Source organism: Thunnus thynnus, chromosome 19 (assembly GCF_963924715.1).
Source record: "Thunnus thynnus chromosome 19, fThuThy2.1, whole genome shotgun sequence".
NCBI classification, from domain to species: Eukaryota; Metazoa; Chordata; class Actinopteri; order Scombriformes; family Scombridae; genus Thunnus; species Thunnus thynnus.
The window spans coordinates 17,975,267-17,997,442 of record NC_089535.1 but is presented as its reverse complement, the minus strand read 5'-3'; the positions used below and the strand labels follow the sequence as shown (position 1 = coordinate 17,997,442).

The 22,176-nt window shown below is 38.7% G+C and overlaps 2 protein-coding genes across 3 annotated transcripts; one reads left to right on the top strand and one right to left on the bottom strand.

The window, feature by feature from the left end:
* Positions 1–1,802: 1,802 nt before the first annotated feature.
* si:ch211-282j22.3 (ER degradation-enhancing alpha-mannosidase-like protein 3) lies at positions 1,803–14,272 on the bottom strand. 2 transcript variants are annotated; one of them, XM_067574266.1, is made up of 21 exons: positions 13,790–14,272; positions 13,180–13,675; positions 13,025–13,070; positions 11,642–11,742; positions 10,745–10,784; positions 10,373–10,485; positions 10,031–10,184; positions 9,721–9,855; positions 9,420–9,525; positions 9,108–9,205; positions 8,866–8,991; positions 8,620–8,703; positions 8,426–8,509; positions 8,190–8,314; positions 7,835–8,000; positions 7,325–7,482; positions 7,117–7,234; positions 5,766–5,939; positions 5,326–5,491; positions 4,981–5,172; positions 1,803–4,207 (listed from the first exon to the last, which is right to left on the bottom strand). In XM_067574266.1, the coding sequence occupies exons 2-21, from the start codon at positions 13,341–13,343 to the stop codon at positions 3,924–3,926; spliced, it is 2,634 nt and encodes an 877-aa protein (XP_067430367.1). In that variant the 5' UTR covers positions 13,344–13,675; positions 13,790–14,272; the 3' UTR covers positions 1,803–3,923. The 2 variants fall into 2 exon arrangements, with proteins under 2 accessions (XP_067430367.1, XP_067430368.1); XM_067574267.1 differs by lacking the exon at positions 13,790–14,272 and having other exon boundaries at positions 12,687–13,070; positions 13,180–13,265.
* Positions 14,273–16,561: 2,289 nt separating this feature from the next.
* On the top strand, positions 16,562–22,159 carry anxa3b (annexin A3b). The gene is made up of 14 exons (XM_067573880.1): positions 16,562–16,717; positions 17,084–17,117; positions 17,225–17,272; positions 17,481–17,568; positions 17,744–17,838; positions 17,934–18,047; positions 18,466–18,556; positions 18,675–18,754; positions 19,099–19,155; positions 19,555–19,648; positions 19,755–19,850; positions 19,979–20,037; positions 20,480–20,602; positions 21,778–22,159. The coding sequence occupies exons 2-14, from the start codon at positions 17,106–17,108 to the stop codon at positions 21,835–21,837; spliced, it is 1,017 nt and encodes a 338-aa protein (XP_067429981.1). The 5' UTR covers positions 16,562–16,717; positions 17,084–17,105; the 3' UTR covers positions 21,838–22,159.
* The last annotated feature ends 17 nt before the right edge of the window (positions 22,160–22,176 follow it).

The following is a 22,176-nucleotide window of genomic DNA, read 5'->3' as shown; positions in this document are numbered from 1 at the left end:
CAACCAATCATTAATTTATTTATACTAATTAACTTTACACTAGGCAACATAGATTGGCTAATAATAGCATATTGAACATAATGGTTAAGGGAGAACATTGATGAGCAAATATTACATTGTAAAGTTAAGTGTGATTGGATGGATTCATTTGCATAATGGTGTTGATGCTTGAGCTGCAGCTCTGGATTCACTTGATTTGTGAACTGAAACAACTAGCCTACTGCATAATGAAAACGTGTTTGCTGGTTTTAATCTCAGATTGAAGTCACAGAAGACATTAGATTCATGATTCATGCTACAGACAAAGAGCCATTAAACATGTGCACAGTGCAGCATTATGGCACGTTTACAGTGACACAGGGGTTGTCACAGTCATCCAGATCGATGGTAACAGTGAGTCTGTGGAAAAAGGTCTAGTGACATAATATCCATACATAGAGCCATTTGAGGTTATGAGTATCTGGTTGAGGATATAAAAGCCACAAATAAAATAGCTCATTCATTTCAATAACACAGAGACTCTATTGTTGCACTTAACTTAGCTGGATACAGCAGGTGCAGTAAGATGATGCCTCAACTCTAAGGGCATATTTTCAAGAGGTTTGAATACACATCAGATAAGCAAACATATCATGTGTGATTTCTTTCTACTGTTGTCAGAGCTGCCCATTAAATCCATTATTCTTTGCCAAACAGAGGCCAAACGGTGAATGGCAGCTGGACAAGGCTGGGCCTGCATGTTTGTTCAGAACTGAAAGGTCAACTCAAGCAATGACCATGATTCTGTGACCAGAGCAGGAACAAAAGTCTCTGGCTTCACAGCATCAGATATAAAAGTAGCTCTTCATGTCAGATAGGAATTACCAGATAGAATTCATCAAAATGGATTACCACGAGCATAAAAGAGCTTAAAATAAAGCATTGTATCTCCTTCCGCTATCTACCCACACTGAGTGCTTGTAGTATATTTTTGTTTAAATGACATTAAGGCTCAAGATGAATATTATTATCTCCCACTATATGAGTACCAGCATACACAAATTGTTTGAATGCCTTATTATTTCGCACAAAGTATACTATACTGACAAAAAACATAGTTATATGAATCATTTGGAAATTTTGCAGTGTTTTGTTTGGCCATTGCTCTTTTCAGCATCAACATCATCATCATCAAGAATAGAATCATAAACGTCATCATTCTTGCCACTGTGCTATTTTCCGCTACCTGCCACCATCTGGTACAAATAGGTTTCTGTCTCATTTTCTACTGACAAAAATAGCCACCGTATTTACAACTTCCTGTAGCTCAAGGCAGTGAGGGTTATGTCTTCTGCCTTTTGGACATAATCAGTCCTCCCTAAATACTTCACTGCAAAGACATGAACAGTGAGCTTAGAAATAATTCTCTATGTAGATCAGAAATATGTAAATAAATGATTTTCTTGTTGAGAAAGTAAGATTTTCTTCTCTTACTAAAGCAACATGCAGTGAAATTAAGTTTTAAAGTTCTAAATAGTTTCTATTACTTTAATAGAAAAATATGGGTGATGGTAAGAAATAAATTTTCACCAAGATTACATCGGATGTTGTAGCATACCCAGCATTTGCATCCTTTTTAAATGTTAGTTAAAGATATGCCATAATACATATGTGACATGAAATGGTCTTGTAGAAAAAGATTCATGTCTTATATAAAATTATATATGGCACCACATTGGCTAATTGATTCCCATTATAGTCAATGATCCTGACAATGAAGAGTATTGTAAATCTCATATACAGGAAGCAAAGAGGAAAAGAGGTTTAAAATTGTGATGTTTAATTCATTGATGAGTCTGCCTCAGCTCAGAAACAGAATACAGAGAAGATGTGAAACAGAAACAGGAGCCATGTCATGCATCTCTTTTGGCACTTTTTGAGTTTTAGTCGCAGAAAAACAGAAACCTTAGAAAACAGCTGAGCACAATATTAAATAGCATGAAATATAATAATAATAATAATAAAAAGAATACCTTACTTCTTGTCCATGGTCGTTTTCTCTGTGTGAACAGTAATGTACACAGTCCTGAGGTATACAGGTTCTCATACATACTAAACACAAAAAATACAATGTCATGTTGGAGTAAGACTTGAAGTTGACTCAGCAGCATCGAGAAAAGGTCCATTGTACAAACTTAAAAAAAAAAAAAAACAGCTCACATTTTCATGTACCACAAAAGACAAAAACCATGCAACCTATTATTAGTGAGAATAAAGTGAATATATGAACAAACTGATTGAAGAGTTATGCATGTTTCTGAATTGTTGCATAAAGTTTTTACAAATCATAATGCCCACAACATGATTTTGTTTGTGTAAAGTGTGTGAGAGAGAGAGACCAACAGCACAAAACTAGATCCAAATTGCTTCATCAATTTGGAAATCAATGTACAGGATCCAATTGACCTTTCTAGAGTTCGACTGTCACTATTTTAGACGATTAAAAAAAAACGTTGCTGCACTCCAGAAATCTTACTGGACGTAACAAAATATTAAAATCCTATTTTACTGTTTTGAAACTAACCCTGTAGAGTTTTCCTTCTGTTTTAAGATGTTATAAACATTTAATCATTACACAGTATAAATGGGATGATTAATGACTTTTTGCAAATCAAAATTACTGATTGCAACACACACACACACACACACACACACACACACACACACACACACACACACACACACACACACAAATGCAAAGACAGGCTGAATGATCATTTCTGTTTGAATCTGCCAGACACGTTTCACAAAGTGTAAAGCAGTCTGGTACTGCAGACCAATCTGTGATGCTGAATCAGCAACTTACCAGATGGTTACATGAAGACTTCATCTCCAGAAAAAACAGCTTTGGTAATTTTGTTATAAAGGTTCTTAAAATGACATGATTAATTTAAATTAACAGTTATTTATAGGTTGAAAAAATAGCATATAGCCTAAAATATCCAGGATTCTTGGTGGTCTACTGTACAGACGTTATACTCTTAATTCCTTGGATGGTGGCAACTTTGTAAAGACAGGAAGGCTTTATCGAATAGAACTGATGTATTGTGACGATGACACTGTCTTGGGTATTCTAGTAATTACACACCTTACACACATGCGCACACACAAGCAGAAAGAAAATGCACACACACACAAACATTTGAACAAATCGGTCAAACTAGCAAACTGCATTCACTCATGAAATTCCCTGAAGTTGCTTACTAGTACAAAATAAGATAAACTTTCCAAATTGGCCCCAATTTGTGTCCTTCATCTACTGACATTATATTACTAAGAAGTTATGGTAGCCAACACCACCTACTGGCAATAACGATACTCCATTCACCATTATTGAATATTTAACAGTACTTGTTTAAGTGAAAAGGTGCAATCTAGATTAAAAACAAACTGCGTTGCATAAAAATGTAGCCGAGTACATTTTCTTTGCCTTATCTATGTTTTCCTCTAAGGTGAGGTAATTTTATATCCTAGTCAATGATCTACATCATTATCACCACAAACACCTTGTATGTGCCTACAATAGCAACACTACAGGCTAGGTTTAGGCAGCACCAGCACATAATAACCTACAGCATTTGGCCTTTAACTACCTAGTTTTGTCTCATAAAACCCCTTAATTCAGAGACCTGCAGCGCACAGACGGAAAGTTCCACTTTGACGGTCTGTCTAATAAATATAGAACCATCTTCAGGTTTCAAAGTCAAGACAGGATGTGAGTGTGGCCGTCACACTGCTTGACTCTCCTCTATTGGTTGTAAACATGCAGGCTGGGTCAGTTAGGGCTCCACGTAGGGCAGTGAGGGGCTCCGAGGCACATGCCATTCAGAAACGGATGAGGGATCAGTGTTAGGAAACTTTGGCTGCTTTGGGATCAGCAGTGGTCAAGGATTTGTGTCTGGTCCACTGTTAGAGTTCAGGGTTTGAGACGAATCTGCTGAACACGGTTCAGTTCTGTCATTCTGTGCTGCCTTTGCGCAGAACTGCTGCTGCTGTGATTGTCGTTCTCCTTTGAGCTCTTCCGCCTCCTCCTCTTCATTAAGAAGCGCCACCTCTTCTTTCTCCAAGACAAACTCCAGGGTGGGCCCTGTGGCCGCCCCCTCCTCCAGCTCCCCGTCTTCTGCTAGCCGGAGTTTGATGTTCATGCCGACTGGTTTTTCTGTCTTATCTGGACAATGTGGACAGAGAGAGAATCAGTATCAGAAAAACAAAAACAGAAAAAAACTAAATCAGAAACAGAACAGAGAAAATAATTACATCTGAGACAATAACTATGATCTGACAATATTCATTACAAGGGAACAAAGTGCCTGTCTAAACAAAAAAGATATATATAAACAATAATAGAAACTAAATAAATTTTGTTTTTGTATATAATTGCAGTTCACCTTCAGAATAATCTGTATAATTTTAAATTTGCCATTGGTGAGATGCATTAATACATCAAAATACACAAGTGTTGTGCCCCACCTACAGGCCAATCAGTGCATTGTTAACAAATCAAGAATAAAACTGCGTGTAGCAAACTATAAAAAACATATCAATGAGCCACACCGTTGGTGGGTGACCTGTTCCTTCATAGAGTGAACATCACCACTGTAGTTTCTTTTGAGTCACATCCCACACACACCTTCCTGGTGGTGCCTCTAATACTCACTGGTGCACCAAATCCGCAGCTGAAAACAGATCCCAACAAATGCACTATTTACGTTGCCTTTTTTAGAAATAAGATTCGTGACCCTGATTTTAAAGTTTTACATCTTCAGCGGGGATGAATAGGTTGGGGCTGAGAGCCACTAAGAGGGTAGGGAGGTCAGAGAGTAATGAAAGACAGACTAACACATTATTGGATTTTGTCTTTTCATGGGATTTGTTGACAATAACAAAAACGTAGAAATATCACCCGGTGCATCCTTTAATCTGCCTCCTCCTGGTTCTCACCATGTCCAAGCTGCCTCTCCTTGGGCAGCAGCAGCACATCTACGTTGTGATGTTCCTCCAGGGCAGCTGTGAGTACAGCACCCTCGTGGCTGAACAGGAAGACCAAAGGCATGGTGATGTCTTCAGTGGAGTCGCCGTCCCCAACCATCTGGAAGAGCGGCGTTTCCTCGCTATTACTCCCCTCACGGTGGTCTAAGAAAGAGAATTAAGGGAATAATTAGAATCATTTAATTTTTGTTAGCTCCAGCTTTTGCAGTATTTGGTTGTCAATCTAAACTGTGCATATTGAGATGTGAGATGTACTGTAGGGAAAAATTGATCTGTTGCAGTGGAGGTGATCCTCACCTATGAAGATGACTCCTATGGCTCCTGCCTCCTGCAGCCAACGAGCCTTTGCAGCAAACATGCAGTCACCACGCAGAGCCAGAGCGATGTGGCCTTTAAGATCTACTGCATTATCTATCGGCCCGCATGCTGTGTAGGGAGAAGCTTTCACTATGCTGCCCTTCACCTGCAGCACAAGAGTTTGTGTTAATGCGTTATTGTGGTTGCATTTGAAAAGAAAGAGTGTGCAAATGTTTCCAAAAAAGCACATATGTCATCATTTATTTTTGGACAAAACAGGTAATATTAGTGTAGTTCTGGAAAAATAGAGAGAAAATATTGAAGTTTTCTTTGTCTTTGTCATTATGATCCAACACCTGTTTCTTATAAAAGCTATACGGCTTGCTGGGAGCTTTGATGTTGATACTGTATACTATATTATTGTAACATCAGAAACTCACCCCGTGCTCTTGCTTGGTGAGGTCCATTCCAAACTTGGCAGGTCCCGCGGTGAGGACTGTCCTACCCAGAAACGGGGGGGATATGAGCTGAACAACATGAGGAACCACTTCCTCCTCCTCTGGTGTCTGGCTCACCTCTGCCACAAGTTTAACCCGGTACACTCCCTTATGCTCCTACAAAGATTAATATTTTGAAAAGTGGATTGAAAATGGGTTATTTTAAGACATTGCTTTCCCAAAATGTTAAGTGTCATGTTTTAAAGGAGGGAATCTGTATGAAAATATCATCAGTTCAAATTTATTATACTTATACTTGATATTATAGTAACCTAAATTACAGGCATCATTTACTCCACTAACTTTGCTATTAACCCAATTCTTATAAAACATTTGGTAATCCATTTACTATGATTGACATATTTCCCTTTTCCCCTCACTGCTGGAGATCTCATGATACCACAGGGGGTATGCTTAGTGCTTAAGAAAACCCAAAATTGAGGGTAGCAAAGCTGATGAAATGGCAGAGAAATCAGTTTTTAATAAAAGGCTCTGTCATTTGGTTCAAGTGCCTTATAATTTTCTAAATCCGTGTTGCTCAAAGCACTGTTATTTTGTGCAATTTTAGAAATATAATTGGTTCAGCAGCAGGTTATTTTTTAATGAACAGCTCCATCAAAGCATGCTTAAAACATAGAAATGCATGGTTCAACATGTTTCAGTGCATCATTGAGAAAATCTAAGCAGCCAAATAGACTGACTCAGGTCTTAAAGTCAGGAACTGGAAACATCTTTGCATGATTTAAAATTGTGTCATTAAACCCTCTGAAAAACATAGCAGGGATCTTCCTTCTCATTACAGCTAGGATTCATTTTTCTGTAACTTCAGAGAGCACAACAATTTACTTTTACTGCTACTACTGCTAAGCATACTAAAAATCATAAAAAATATGAAAAATGCTTGATATTTATCCATTTATTTAGCCAATAAAGAGGGCTTTTTAGATAAATTGGGATACTACAATGTTTCTGACTCATTTGATCATCTCTCTTCAGCTTCATTTAAAAAAACAACACATTTCTCCTTTCATAAAATGATCTTTTTAAATATCTGCAAGTCCACGATTTCTCATTTGACATATCAATAAATAACATGAATTACTGAGTTCCTTCAGCTTTAGAAATTGTGGTTTTAAAGTGAATCAGTCTGGACTACTGAGCCAAATCTACAAGGATGTTTTCTGTTTAAGAGGTCGTTGGGACAATGTTGAGGTCCAGAGGGGATAAAATATAAAAAAGCAACAAGACAAGCAGAACTTCAGGTCCTGAGATGAGTATAAAGTAATCAAAATACCTTCTGACCCCCCCTGTCTCGTGCCATGACCTCATTCAGTGGAGTGAGAGAAATGCCCATGCTTTTCAGGAACTCCACTGGCTCCATGCCGTTATCGTGGAGTGGTAGTTCAATTTCCCTGTAAAGTATAAACACACCAATGTTAAAACTCAAAGTAATTATGGCTCCACTCTAACATCAAAAGCCCCCAGGTGACAACTGGACACACCTGACAGGTAAAGGGTGGAAGGCTCGCCCCACCCCAGTGAGGTACTTGTAGCTGTCCCGGATGGTTTTGGCGAATGAAGGGTTGTTGGGAAACAAAGTCTCTGTGCTGGGACAGGAGTGTGTGAACAGATCCTCTTCTTGAGTAACAGGAACACTTTCCTGGAGCAAAGGACACACAGTTAACACTTGTCAGCTCATACACTCATATGTACATTAAGTCACATATTAAAAAGGTCAGCAAGTATTTTAACTCTGCACTTCTCAATACATTGCATTGTAATAAAAGCCACACATCTATACATTGAAAATCACATTCTTTAAATGTAATACACAATAATATACAATATCAAGTATGGCAACAAATAGTTATTACTATTTATGTATAAATAATAAAGTCTTAACAGACTAATAATCATTTTAGACAGAGCTAAACTATCCTCTTCATGAGTGTTTGAAGCTTATATCAGCTTGAGATCCAAAATAAAAAAACAATATGTGCATCTGCTCTCACTGTATTGTTGCCTTGACAGGATGGCTGGGTGGTGGAGAGAGACACGGGGAGAAGGTGTGCCTCCGTGGTAAAGATGTAGTCGTCAATATCAATGGGCAGCTGTGTCTTCTCCGAAAACAGCAGGTACAGGTATTTAAACATCTCCGCCAGAAAGAATGAGTCCATCCTACACACACACACAGAACACGTTATTACACATGGATGAGAAATGTTTTGAGGCACCATTACAACAGTTATTTCATCAACAAAGACCGCACATCTTCTAAGGTAACTCTTCGATGCAGGAAGTCTACAAAACATGTATCTGTCATGTTTAAACAAGTTTGGACCAGCAACTGTCCTTGACAATAAATACCTGTCTTCATGCGTCCCAGTGCGGACATCTTGCACAGCAGCAAACCCGCAAGGCACCCTGGCGTAGGCGTTGAGCTTTTCCACGATGGACTGTCCCACTCTGAGGTAGTAGGGGTCGCCAGTGGCCTGCAGAGATCACAGTCTCAACCACACTCACATGGCACAAAACGCTTTGTGTATATAGTACAAGTGTGATGTACTTTGAAAATTATAGTTTATTTCTGTCAGGTAGTTCACCTTATAGAGGTAGTAGGTGCTTTCTGCAAACTCTGGTCTCAGTAGGTGTTGGCCCCAGTGAACTCTGAACTCTGTAGTGAAAGCCTACAGAAATATTAACCAAAGAAAGAGAGAGGAGTTAGTGATGCTGGCTTCTTGTGAAAAAAAAAATTCTATATGGCATTAAATAGAGCAAAAAATTAGAGATTCTTTGCCTCAGGAAGAAACTTGTGCTGTTTAGTGACTTGGTAAAGCATCTCATGAGTCTCAATAGCTGGTTTCAGATCTCCTCTCAAAACCTGCGTGGAAAAATAAATGTCACACCAGAAATATGTGCAACAATTTCTAGAATTAAATTGAATCACTAACATTTGTCAACACCTCTTTGTTAGCACCTTCTTCTATGTTTGAATAGCGGTAAATGTGATTAATCCAGTGCATCTTAAAACAGGATTACAGACCTGTAAGCCAGGGAAGAACGCCAGGAGAGAGTCCATCCAGCTGCGCACGCTCACAGTAGGGTTGTGCATGTGTACATTGAGCAGCAGGGGAGGCTGACTTATGTACTTCATAATGGCACTGTAGTGCTGTTACAGATAAATATCATGAAAAATATATAAGAAAACACTTCAACCCAAACAATCGCAATTTCAACAAAACCAATAGGTGGTCAATGATGTTGCGACAGTGATGGAGAACCTACAATGTTGAACCTCTCCAGAAAAACATTGTCTCCGAGAAGAATGTAGGCCTTCATCAGATATTCGTAGTATGAGTCGATACCAGCACCAACTCCACTGTCTGCAAACACACAAGTGACAATAAAAATTACATTATAGTCCATGCATATAGCTGTTAATGTGTACCGTTGTGTATTCCTGAATTTGTTTTGTATCATCTTAATCCACTGTGTGCCAACATGTGTGGCTCCACTTTTCATCTCTCACCTATATGTAGGCTTTTGATTTATTTTGATTGTTTTACACTATGAATGAGTGTGTTTAAACTGCCTCACCTCTCCGGACCCATTCTCCATTATGGATATTGATGACTGTCCCCACCAAGTCACTTCCTCTCTGTCTCCTCTCCCAGAGGACGTCCAGAGCCTTCCTTGCATGCTCCTGTAAAACAGTAATAGGTGTTATGTCCTTAAAATTGTTTGTGGTAAGAACAATTATATTGTTCATATGGGTTTTCAGCTTCCAACAACTGACATCAGTTATAGCTAGATAAAATTTGTAATAAGTATTTTCCCATTACATACACATAAAAATGAAAAAAAAAAAAAATCAAAGACAGGCAGAGGAAGGTAATACCTCAAACACAGACTCCCCTGACAGTCTGCTGAGGGCAGCAAACTCCAGGATCATTGTTCCTGCACAAGCTGTGCAGGTGTCAGATTCAGTGCCTGTGCGTGAAAGTGGGTTTAGGACTCCATACCGCAGATTCACCTGGAAAACCAAAACAGAAACATTTACTTAACTAAAATCTGAAATATTTTAGTCCCCCAGTAGTGCACTGACTGAAATTGTTCTCTATTAATGCAGTGATTTGACAGTCTGCTCCATCTGCGTATAATACATTTGAAATAAAACCAGTGATATTCCACAGTAAAATAAGGAATACCTTGGGGTAAGGAAGGCCACTTGTGGTGTTGAAGGCAGGCAGTAATCGATGGCCCAGCTCGTTGGCCATGTGTAGGAGCTCATCTTGATACCACTGCATCCTCTCCCCACGCTGACGGAGCAGGTCAGCCATCACGTGGGCTCCCAGAAGCCCTCTGAGGAGAATTAGGAGAACGACGACATTAAACATAAAGATTATTGTGGGTGGTTTAGAACCTGAGAAACCAAGTCTCGTAACATCAGCTGTGCTGATGGGAAATTCAAAAGCATTCACTCAACTCTCATGTTGTTATACATACAGATAATAATATAATATATAGTAAATCAGCAACGTTTTTTATACCCCAGAACTCTGATGTTGGTCTCAAACACAGACACCACCACGTCGTTATCCAGGCGTACATCCTTCACAGTCTTCCTCACTGCATCTTCAAACTCATCAAGCTTGTTTAACACCTGCTCATAAAGACAAACAGACAAACACAAGTTAATGTACTTGCAAAAGGAAAAAAAAAGGCCCAAAACAAAAGCACAGTGAAAAACATGCCCCAAGAACAATCAACCAGGCAAGTAAAGGTCTGCTTTGTTGATATATTTTAATACTGTATCTGCAAAAACATCAGGTGCACATTTCAAAGAGGCTACAAGACAACAGCAACACTACAGCTATTACTGTTTTTTTATTCATGTAAGCAGAGGAGAAGCAAGTACTCACCACCAGGGTATCGAGGGTGTCGATCAGTGTGAGAGAAAACCTACGGAAAAGGCAGAGGAGAGGTTAGAATGAGAGCGTCTGCCGCAACACATTACAGCTGGTGTCCCACTTTGCCATTGATCCAGTTTAATTTTTAATGAACTACCAGCTGTTGAACCTTGAATACGTTGATTTTACAGTGAAATTACATTACTCAACATGTACGGTGCATAAAAGGATGCTTTGTACTATAAGTCCATGATTTAATGCCTTCTTGTAAATGTCACTGACTTAAATTAGCATCCAATTCTTGTACCCCTGAGGAACTAGAGAATCTTCTACTCCATGTCAAATTAAATCTGTTTGGAGATGCACAGCATTATAAAAGCAATGATTACTGAGTCCCTGTCTTCTTTGAAGATGCAAAATACCATTTCAAAAGAGATGACATTACATAAATATAGCCTTTTACATTCCCTTTAATATGGATACAATACTGCAGAAAATGCATAGTTTGAGAGATAGTCGTAGAAAGAATTAAATCTATCATTACAATTCTTGGTGAAGGCTGAATCTTGAAAGCAGGCAGAGGATGATGTGGGGTTAAATCTAATAAACTAAGCAAATTAATATGTTTTGATAACATTTAGTTACTTTTTACAAGCAGCAAATTATGAGTTTAAAAGAGACTTGTAGCACAGCTCTATGAAAGAATATGAAAGAATACTCTAAAGAGACGCAGCACTCATAGCACTCTTACTCTAGATATTAGACTATGAAAAGGCTTTGGTCTGCATTGATGCCAACTCATGCATTAAAAATACATGGCTTGTTTCCTTTAGGGAATTTAACTGTTGTGGCTCTATAAACCTCACTGGGTCTTTCTGGGCTTCAGATGCCAGTGGATGATGAACTTACTTCCCCAAGGAGTCGTCTATGTCGCCTCTGTTGGGCTCCTGGCCGCGGACTCTCCCCCTGCAGCTGAGAGGCATCAGCTCGTCTGCTGGATAGGCATATTTCTGCAACACAAACAACAGTAACTGTCTATCTACTGAAAAGATCTCATTAAGGGAGCATGGCTGGAAGGCTGAAAATTCTCCTCAACAGAAAAGACGCTGAGAGCCCAAGGCTCAATACTTTCTGCATCTGCTATATCACTAGTTTTGTTTTCCACTCACCAATTTTCCCATGATGTATCTGCTATTCCAGGACTGAGCATCAACTTAAAAATGGTATCCTAGATTTAAATCCGTTTTTAATGAGATGGCTTCAATTAATTTTGACTCTTGGTACTGAGAGCTACTGCCTAACCTATAAACTAATCATGCTGTTATATCTGCTTATTAGTTTATCACACATCTGTTGGTATCGGTGAATATGTCGGCCAATAAGTAACAAGAAACTGCAGTAAAGAAATACAAAGTTCAGAAACAGTAACTGTTTCTAAGCTTGTGAGAGCTCTGACCAGTTTATTTTAAAACTCACTATATATATCTTTGTCTTAATTATTTGACAAACAAATATTTATTTTTATTTGGATCTGTTCGTGTTATGAGTTTAATAAAAATTACTATCTGCTGGTGTATTGTTAATTATGTTATTTAAGCCCTCAGATATTGACAATGGCGTCAAAAATCCACTGCTGAGGACCGCAACTAAAAGTCACTGAACTCAGGGGACAAACATCTGCAGAAACAATGTAAATTCTATCAACAGTAGCTGCTACAATATGAATTAATATCAAACAACAGCACATTCATAATGAAAAGACACTCTGCGTATCCTGTATTTCCACAATTCTCCTCACCTAAATCTGATCTTTGTGACCAGTGCTAGTATCTGCCCCATCGCTTCTTCCCAACATCTCCACAGCTTATCTAAACATCAGTTTCTTACTAACACTTTGTTGTGCAACCTACAATAAATCTGCACTCGATTTGATTAATGTCATCAATTATTGCACCTTTGACTCATGCACACAGGAACGTGCTGCTTCTTTCTCCATCTCGCTCCCTGCCTGGTCCTGTATTTTTTACTCATACAGACACAGTTTACATATAAAACTCTGAAACACTGGGTAAGTCAAACCATTGCTGACTACATGTAGGTCAATACTGTCAAGACTACCCGGAATCACAGGATGTTAGCAGCTGCAACCACATTCTGCAGATCTACTTTCGTCACAACCCCACCACATCAGTGGGGACCCTGCCACTGACTCGATGTCTGAACGGCAACTTGCAACATGCAAACATAAAACATGTAGTGGTAATAACAATCATTACAAAGTGAATACCTTACCATGTAACTGCCATAAGCATGATCAAACATTTCAATGATTTGATCCCTACAAAAAAGGGGGAGAACATGTATTAATTTAAACAGATGATGACACAAACGCTGTGATATTCTTCACAATCACACATAAACAGTGTTTTTTTAAACAGTGTATGTACCTGATGACAGTCTTCTCCTCTAGTGTCATGCTCTGGCTCTCTTGACATTGTGCCCAGCCAAGAAGACTGGTGATAAGAAGGGTCTTGAGCATCATCCCAGTGCCAGAGAGGTGGCCCAGTTCCCAGCAATGTGTATTTCCTTTTCTCCTCGCGTAATCGTGCATTAGTTTAAGCTTTAATATGGACAAACAAACTCCTGTCCTTTGTCCAACGCCCACACAAAGTCAAACAGTCCAGCAGGCACAGCTGTCCTCCTTTAGACCCCCGATCAACCTCATTTTTGTTAGAGAGTTGGCTCTAGACGTCTTGGCTAAACGTCAACAGACGTTAGCTAGCTCCAGGCTCCATTTTCATATTTCCACAGTGGTTGGTCTGTGATTTGAGCCAGTCTCGTTACAACCTCTGCATGCCCACAGAGCACTTCAGATGACCGCTATCCATGTAAACAATAGAGGCAGCGAGCTACAGCTGTGCCCCGATAAACAAGAACTGTTGCCTGTAAAGGAAAACAAGTAGGGTCACAAAGCACCGGCTAGTAGGAGAAAGCCCAAGCACATCTTGTTCAATGTAGAAATGTGGATAAATATGAAGAAAATAATTAGGTAGTTACCAAATTAATGGCACAGTGTCACAGTGTGGCTAACAATCGCTAGCCATCCCAGTCCTGGGAGGATCCTTATTGCTAGGCAGCTAACAAGTTGCTTTCTCCCAGTTAGCAATGTTAGTTGGTTAGCCTAACATATAAGTATAGCGTTAGCTAGAGAAAGTACGCTAGACCACCTCTGTCTAAAATCAAATAGTTTACTTGCCGTGTAAAACTGACAGTCATACAATTAAATGGTCGATGACACGTCGCCAAGTATCATACAGTAACCTGACGTCGAGTACCGAGCTGTCAAAGTAAAGGCAGGCTGTCTGTAGCCGTACTATGGGATTTTCAGCCCCGAGTCAAGCATCTCAGGCAAGGTTTACTCCCACACAGGCCAAGATGAAGTTTCCCCTTCAACAAACTCCATTCTTCACGTGCTTATGTTTAGGTCATAGAAGGTTTAGACTAGGGTAATGCTGCGGGTTGCAGTCCTATTTGTTTCTATTCAGGCGACGGGAAGGTTTCCTGACAAGCTGTACTCAGGGTTAAACGGCTACAAATTCCTAATACGTCACCAGGAAGGTGGAGTCAAGGAGCATGTAGTTTGTGTAAATCATACATAAACTGGATATAGATTTTCAAGTGCCTCAGTGATGGAAAAAATGAGTAATCTAACCAAATCCCTTAATACATTTTATCTTATATAATATATTGTAATGGAATAATAATAATAATACATCTTATTATTCAGGAAATCTCATTGAGATCAACATATCTTATGCAAGAGAGACCTGAGAACACATTACAATAATATAACAATAAGACAAATTTATTAATTAAAACAATCACAAACATCACGAAAAATATCAGCTTGTAAAACTTTAAAGTCTCTCTGAGTTACAGAAGGAGTGTGTATGAGGAACTTTTAAACCCTTACATACTGTTCAGGTCAAATTTGACCCATTTTTACATTTAAGAGCAGTAAATACACTCCAAACACCTTTCTGTTATTTTATAATTAACAATTAACAATTATTCCAAATTTGTTTTGTTACAGAATTAAATTATTAAATTATAATTAAATTATTCTGACATAATGGCCAGACACTACCACTAGGATGCTGTGGTGAGCTGACACAGCTCTTAGTAGTGTTTGTTATACACATCTACTTTTTCCTCAGGATATTAAGTAGGACTAACAATGAGTTTTGCTTATGTGACCAGGTACTGGTAAACCATCTAAGACAGTTATTTGACCCATATAACACAGACAAGGAAATAGCAGAGTCCAGGTTTCCAAGGTTAAAAACAATTCCTTTTATTAAATGTTAAATGTACCAAGAAACCTAAGCATTACTTACTAAAAAAAGGTATAGAACCAATTATTTAGACGACAATAAAACCATGTAAAAGAATAACAATAAAACAATACAGAGACCCACTACACTACCCTACCCTACACTACACTAAGCTCTACTAGTCAGGATAAGGGTCACTGTCTGACTGACCCACTCTAGGCCAATGCAAAAAGAAGTAAGTGATATTACACACACACACACACACACACACACACACACACACACACACACACACACAACTAAAGATAAAAGTGAAAGGTGCAAACACACCACAGAACACTCAACAGTGCAACAGAAGGAGCTGTTAATCTGCGTATCCTAGTAGGCCCCGGTTTGAACAGGACCACGACCCTCTTCCTGGATTAAGTTCTGGCCTAGGACACAATCTTAAAAAGAACCCTCTTAAAACCAACACTGAAATAAAATACATAAAGATAAAACCTCGGCAAAACAGCAGTCAGCACTGCAAGAAAAGAACAAAAGAAACAATCAATTACACACTAACCAAATGGGTATTAAATGATGATTTTACAGATTTTACTTCAACCATAATGAAATGGGTTCAGTCAGCTCTCAATTAGGGCAGGAATGGGCAATCACCTCTGCATAAAGAAAACATCCTGTGAAATAAGGCATGCAACTCCAACAGTTGGGACAATATCCTATGTAGCTTTATCATCAGTCACAAACAACCCAGGGAGTATGCTGGCAGTCAAGGGAAAATCTGGCCTACAACATTAAAACAATCAGTCAACCTTCTAAGCCATACGTAGGACCCTGATACATACAAATAGGAAGTAGCTCAGTAAAGAGGAAGTAGCTCAAATAAATACCTCATTAAGCTTGGATGTATTAAGTTAAGTCACCACAGGCTGTGGGATGAGGGGCAGTGTCTTTTACAACCCGAGAAAATGCCTAGTATATATAGAGGAGCATAAAGGGGTTACACTTACTGCATATTGGAACCTGATCATCAGACTTAAGGTGGACAGACCTTTAAGGTGGACCAGCTAACCCTACTACACATCAGTATTCAATATTACTTCATTGTAATGTAAATCTAAAATAGATTTAGGGTTTGGGGGCTGGTTTAGTTCTGCAAGGATGACTGATTGGGGTTTATGTGGATCAGTAAATTGTGTAACATGACGTTGTCTCACCGATGAAACTAAGAGATTAAAACAAATATTTTTTCCTGTTTAATTTCCTTCCTCCCCCCCTATGACTCATATATTTAACCTTGTCCTGAGCAAACATGACTTTGGACCCATAGCAGGTTATTACAGAGCCTGTTTGCTCATTACTGATATCTAATAGGCTTCTAAGGACACAATGTTGTGCTTTAACACTAAAAAGCTCGCAAAATTACGAGATACTGATGCTTCTTTTAGTGAGGAGGGCTTTTGGAGTCACGTCATTGGCTACTTTCACTGTGTACAAATGAGGAGGAGTTTCTGAAAAACGTCTCCATGATTCAACTTCCCCCAGTAAATAATGGGCGTTACCTTCTCGACTTCTCAGAAAGGTGTGGTGCCGGATTTGGTACACTGTGAAATTCCTCCTTTGACATCAATCCTGTCCTCTCACCTTGGTAAGACAAACAAAATACCCTTTTCTGACTTTCGATGATAGTCGTTATGCATGTACGCGGCTTTGTCCTCTGTCTACGTCTATATGGTTTGGTTTTTCATACTTTTCTGGTCGCGAAAATTGTATATTTGCCTCTGTCGACATCAAAATGTTGAGTACACATGTGCACTCGTTAGTTTACTCGAGTGTTAAATCAACACGCAGACATTTGGATGAAGAGTTAGACGTGTTTATGTTGCGTTGAGTGGATGAAAAAGTGCAGAAAGCAATAAGATTAAGAAAATAAATTACAGCATCTCACTATGTCTATAAAACACTAATATTAAAATACTGATGTTTTTCTTTTTCTTTTTCTCCCCATTTAAAGACTTTTCTCTACAACCATAACAATGTCTGTTTGGGTGAGTAGTTGATAATGTGATTTTTAAATTAGTTTATAGGCTTAAATTATGAAACAAACATATGCAGTTGGTGATAATTTAAACATATTTGTTTACTTGTATTGTAGAACGACTTGGACCTGCTGTTAGACTCCCCCTCCTCACTGACTGTGACAGTAAGTCATATCCTCACCTTGAAGTGAGCATGATCAGTTCATGATAATGATGATGATATTGTTATATAGGTTGCTATTGCTTGAATTGAATAAGACAAATAGAATAGAATATGAAATATTGATGGGATGTGTTGTTTTTTTCACATTTACATGTTAGTGGTTGCTGCTGTGTCACTGTGATGAATGTGCATGTGTCTGTGTTAATTAGTCCAATACAAGAGGAACTGTGAAGGACCGTGCAAACTTCAAAGCGGAAGATGATGTGTCTGCACTAAGGAAGGCAATAGAGGGCCTTGGTAAGCTAATGAGTTACCATTATCTTTATATTTTCCAGAAAGTTAACTGTATCTGAGAAATATGTAAAGTACTTTTGCCAGTTAACCTTGGTATAAGGCAAGTGGAGCCAGATTTGTGTGTATGAGGTTGCATGAAGTGCAGTGTAAGTCAGTTTTGTGTTGTTCTCTTCTGTAGGTACGACAGAAAAGACACTCATTGAGGTGTTGACCACAAGAAGTAACGCTCAGCGTCAGCTTATTGCAAAGGCCTATGAGAAGGCCACAGGAAGGGTAAGAAAATGTTCAGATATTAATTATGACTGTGGCAACAAACATCCAAATGAGATTCCAGTAAGATTTGTGTGTTATTGTCCTTCCTGCATCAGACATTAGTAGCCGACCTCGAGGGCGATACGCATGGAGACTTCGAGGACTTGTTAGTGGCCTTGGTGACGCCTCCTGCCGTCTTCGACTGTCATGAAGTCATGAAAGCCATCAAAGTGAGATTGTCTTTTTTTTTTTTTTTTGGATTGTTGATTTTGTTTTTGACTAAAGTTTGTGTAATATTAATTCCAAGATGTGACCCTTCTTCAAGGAATCTGTATTGGGGATTCTTATTTGTTTCAGTGTGGGTTTTTTTATTATGTAAAGTGTCAAAAACATTAAAAAAATACTAAATTTGAAAGGGAACAAAGACACATGTTCTGAGCATGAAACAGATTTAGGCTTAATTTGTCTCAATTTGTTTGCAGTCATGACATTTTACTACACACACACAGTGGTCTAAGAAAAGCACTTGACATTTGATGCTTTGAGTATGTATGATAGCCCAATAATCAGACTGAAATGCACTTTGTTTCTCTGTTATTACATTACCGCTCACATGTGGGCATCACATTTTGTGTACATTACTTTCAGGGTGCAGGAACCACGGAATGCACTCTGACTGAGATCTTTGCCTCTAGATCCAACAAGCAGATCAAAGCAATGTCTGAAGCATACCTGGCAGGTTAGTATTTGTAATTACACTGAAACTGGAACTTGAAATGGTTGCGTAACAGTTGTCAAATGTTCATGATGCAATGTGTCTGTTTTGAAACTCTGCGTATTGTGCTGTTTCATTTAAGAAACTGGAAGACTGATGATTCATGACCTGAAGTCGGAGGTATCTGGAGATTATGGGAAAGCACTGCTCACCTTGGCTGAGGTAATGTACATTAAATTAAAACGGTGATATACGACCGCAAAGCTTTCACGACAAAATCTAAACAAAATGTGATGAAAAAAAAATCAATCATCTTCATATCCAAAGAATCCACATAATGAAAAGCTGCAGAGAAAAAAAAGGTTTCATACTTCTACAAGATGTTTGGAAAGCTTGTTATCTCTATTATCAAATTACAATGTTTATATCAGATGAATTATGACAAGGATATTAAAAGTGCCATTCAAAAAACGCTCATTTCTTAAAGGCGTTTCTGAGCAAGTGACAAATATATTGATTTTTTTCCCTACATATCTCAAACTATGTTCTTCCATTTATCCTCACAGGGGAAGAGAGATGAGACCACCAATGTAGATGCTGCCAAAGCTAAGGCAGATGCTAAGGTACGTTTACTACATCTGGATCATTGTTTTTCTGCCTGTTTCTCAAGTAAATTTAGAAATATATGTAAAGGGATGTAAAAAAAAAAAAAGGGAAGTGACATTGAAACATTGTTGTGCCATTCAGTTATCATGTCAGACAGATTTGTAAATGAGCTTCTTCAGTTATTTAGACATTTTATCTCAATCTTACACATTCATGGTATTTAAAGGCACCACTCACCTCACTCGCTGATTCAAGTCTGAACTTGCTCAAGACTCCCACACACATCCAAAGCCTCCTTTTGTATTGCATTAAATAAATTTGGCCCTGAACATCCAGGAAAAACTCCCCCTTAAATTACATGATGCACTTTATGTGAACTTCCCAAGAACAGTTAATTTCTGGCTCATTCCACCCAGGCCCTGTATGAAGCAGGAGAGAAGAAGTGGGGAACTGATGAGGACATGTTTATCGACATTCTCTGCCACAGGAGTATTCCCCAGCTTCGGCAGAGTGGGTAGACCTCTTACATATTTTATCTGTAGTTGCTAATGGAGACAAAAGGGACAAAGTCATAATAAGAATGAGAAAAACATGGTGCTCAAATCTCTCTTGGCAGCTCTGGTAGAGTACAAGAATATTAGCAAGAAGACTCTGCAGGAGAGCATTGAGAGTGAGATGTCTGGCGACTTGGAGAAGCTTTTGGTAGCTGTTGGTAAGAAAAATATTGTCTGCCTAACATTGAACAGTGAACATTTTTATTGTGTTGCCTTTTCATTCGATAAATTAATGACACTGCACATTTGAGACACATTTAAAATAAAACTTCTTTTCCCTCTCTAGTGAAGTGTGTGAAGAACGTCCCAGTGTACCTCGCAGAGAGGCTTTTCAAGAGCATGAAGGTGAGCTGTACTAAATGTCCATGTGTACCATGAGGGCGTTTTAAACCACAAAGCCCTTTACCTTTACCAGTGGCCCCCAAAACACAATCCACATATTGTTTTGTTGCACCCCATTCCCTTTTTAGCCACAGTAGACAGTTGTATTGTCAGCAGTGGTGTGGAAAGGAATGTTAAGCCACTGCTTTTTTGCTGCTGTGTTGACTAAATGGTGCAACATTGGTTGCAATGTGTCAATAGGCTCTAAAAAGGCAGTTAACCAAAAACATGTGAGACTGCAAACACAGACCATTATTGCACACTACAGGATGCTAAATGTGAGATGAACACGTGTTATGAGTAGCTGCTAAAGAAGTACACGTTGCTGCTGCTGCTTCTTTTATACATTCAGACCGTATTTGTGCCTTTGTTTATTTCCCAAAATGCATTGGGCTGCTTTGTTCAGGGTTTGGGGACCACAGAGTCCACACTGACCAGGATCCTAGTCAGTCGCTCGGAGATCGATTTGCTGGACATCAGAACCGAGTACAAAAAGCTGTTTGGAGAGTCCCTCTACTCCCAGTTAGAGGTCAGTACACACACTCACAGAGATGAAACGTAATGTGATTATTTCACTGTACATATTGATACTTAATATCTTGGTGTCCTGTTTTGAAACTTTAGGTCGCTAACATCAGGGGCTGTATTCACAAACATTGTGAGAATACTCTGAGAGAGCTCCTAACTCCTAACTAAACATTTCTAGGAGTTGCAAGGAGTCCGGGCTTAGGAGGAATTTAGGAGAATTCTCAGAGCATCTTTGAGCAAGAAAGGGACAGAAACTTTTACCTTAGTGAGGAGGTATGACAGAGTTTGTTAAAATGTGTGATTGGTTGATCAAAAAAAGAAAAGAAAAATGCACTCAGTGATAATGGGCATAGAATGGACAGTGAAATTGACAGACCTAATCATGTAATTACAGCTCTATTAAGACATGTTGTAGTTATAAATACTATTTTATGTAATGAACATCTCTGTTGAATAGATTGTAAGCCATACTTTAAAAGTAGCCTATGAAATGTTGCCTGAAACACAGGCCTACTTGTGCAGTAGCCTGTTCACATGCTGATAGTTATATTTTCTTACATTTATTTACCATGCTGGTAGTTTTAGTGTTAATCTATTTGATATTAACAGGGGAAAAATGACTCAGCTTTTATCAATTTCTGTGATTGCTGGCCAGTTTATACAGATCTTTTATCTTCATAATTTTTTCCCTGCTGCCAGCAAATTCCAGATTTTTCCAGGTGCCAGTGTTATCTTAGTGTATCTTAGTGTTGTGATCACTTTCATTTCTGGCGTTTTACCGTTACTGTGTTGGGTGGGAGATGTGAGTGCATCTCTAATGAGATCAACCCACACACATTATTCCTTCATGATCTAATCTCTAGCGTTTCATTAACTCACTGTCATTCAGTGTTTGGAGAATATTTCTCCTTCCTCTTTGTCTTTCTGCCATTTTCTTCTCTGCCAAAGAAACTCTTAAACCTCCTCCCTGCTTCTAACAGTTTTTCATCTTAGGAGCTCTCTTGAGATGCTTTATGAACAACTTTTATCTTTACCAGGAATTTTCTTAAAGTTCAACTCTTTGTACTAGGAAGCTTTATGAATATGGCCTCAGACATTATCAGTTTTGTTTTATGAAATTTTCTTGAAAACAATAAATTCCAGCCACCTCCCTTTTCTCTCCCCATGTCTCTGCAGTCTGAAGTGTCGGGTAGTTATGGTGACACCCTCAAACATCTGTGCGGCCAAGACAACTAACTCCTTCGAACTCCTGTTAGGAGGAGCATGTGGTGTGAAGTGCAGATGGGAAGAACCACATCTAATGATGATGACCAGTCGCTGACCTCTCCAGTATCATCATACTGATACATTTGCCCTAACGATGACTGGAACTAACCATCTTGAAAAGCTATTTTAATGTGGAATTCCAGCAATGTTCAACCAGACGTTGATGTTTGGAAAGCTTAAAACTAAAGTGCTTTGCAGACTGGATGATTAACACTCCAAGAAGCAGTTATTTGTGCATATGAGGATACTGTTTAATGTCTTTTTGAATACATAAATACTGTTTGTATGATTATTTGTGTGACTGATAGC

Bases quoted from the DNA above. Each gene is read 5' to 3' on its own strand.
- si:ch211-282j22.3 (XM_067574266.1), bottom strand. From the start codon at position 13,343: ATGCACGATTACGCGAGGAGAAAAGGAAATACACATTGCTGGGAACTG. The intron at 13,071-13,179 runs GTACATACACTG...CCTTTTTTGTAG, and splicing joins GAGGAGAAGACTGTCATCAG to GGATCAAATCATTGAAATGT. The intron at 9,206-9,419 runs GTGAGGCAGTTT...GTGTGTTTGCAG, and splicing joins TGGAGAATGGGTCCGGAGAG to ACAGTGGAGTTGGTGCTGGT.
- anxa3b (XM_067573880.1), top strand. The intron at 20,038-20,479 runs GTGAGCTGTACT...TGCTTTGTTCAG, and splicing joins GGCTTTTCAAGAGCATGAAG to GGTTTGGGGACCACAGAGTC. The intron at 20,603-21,777 runs GTCAGTACACAC...ATGTCTCTGCAG, and splicing joins CCCTCTACTCCCAGTTAGAG to TCTGAAGTGTCGGGTAGTTA.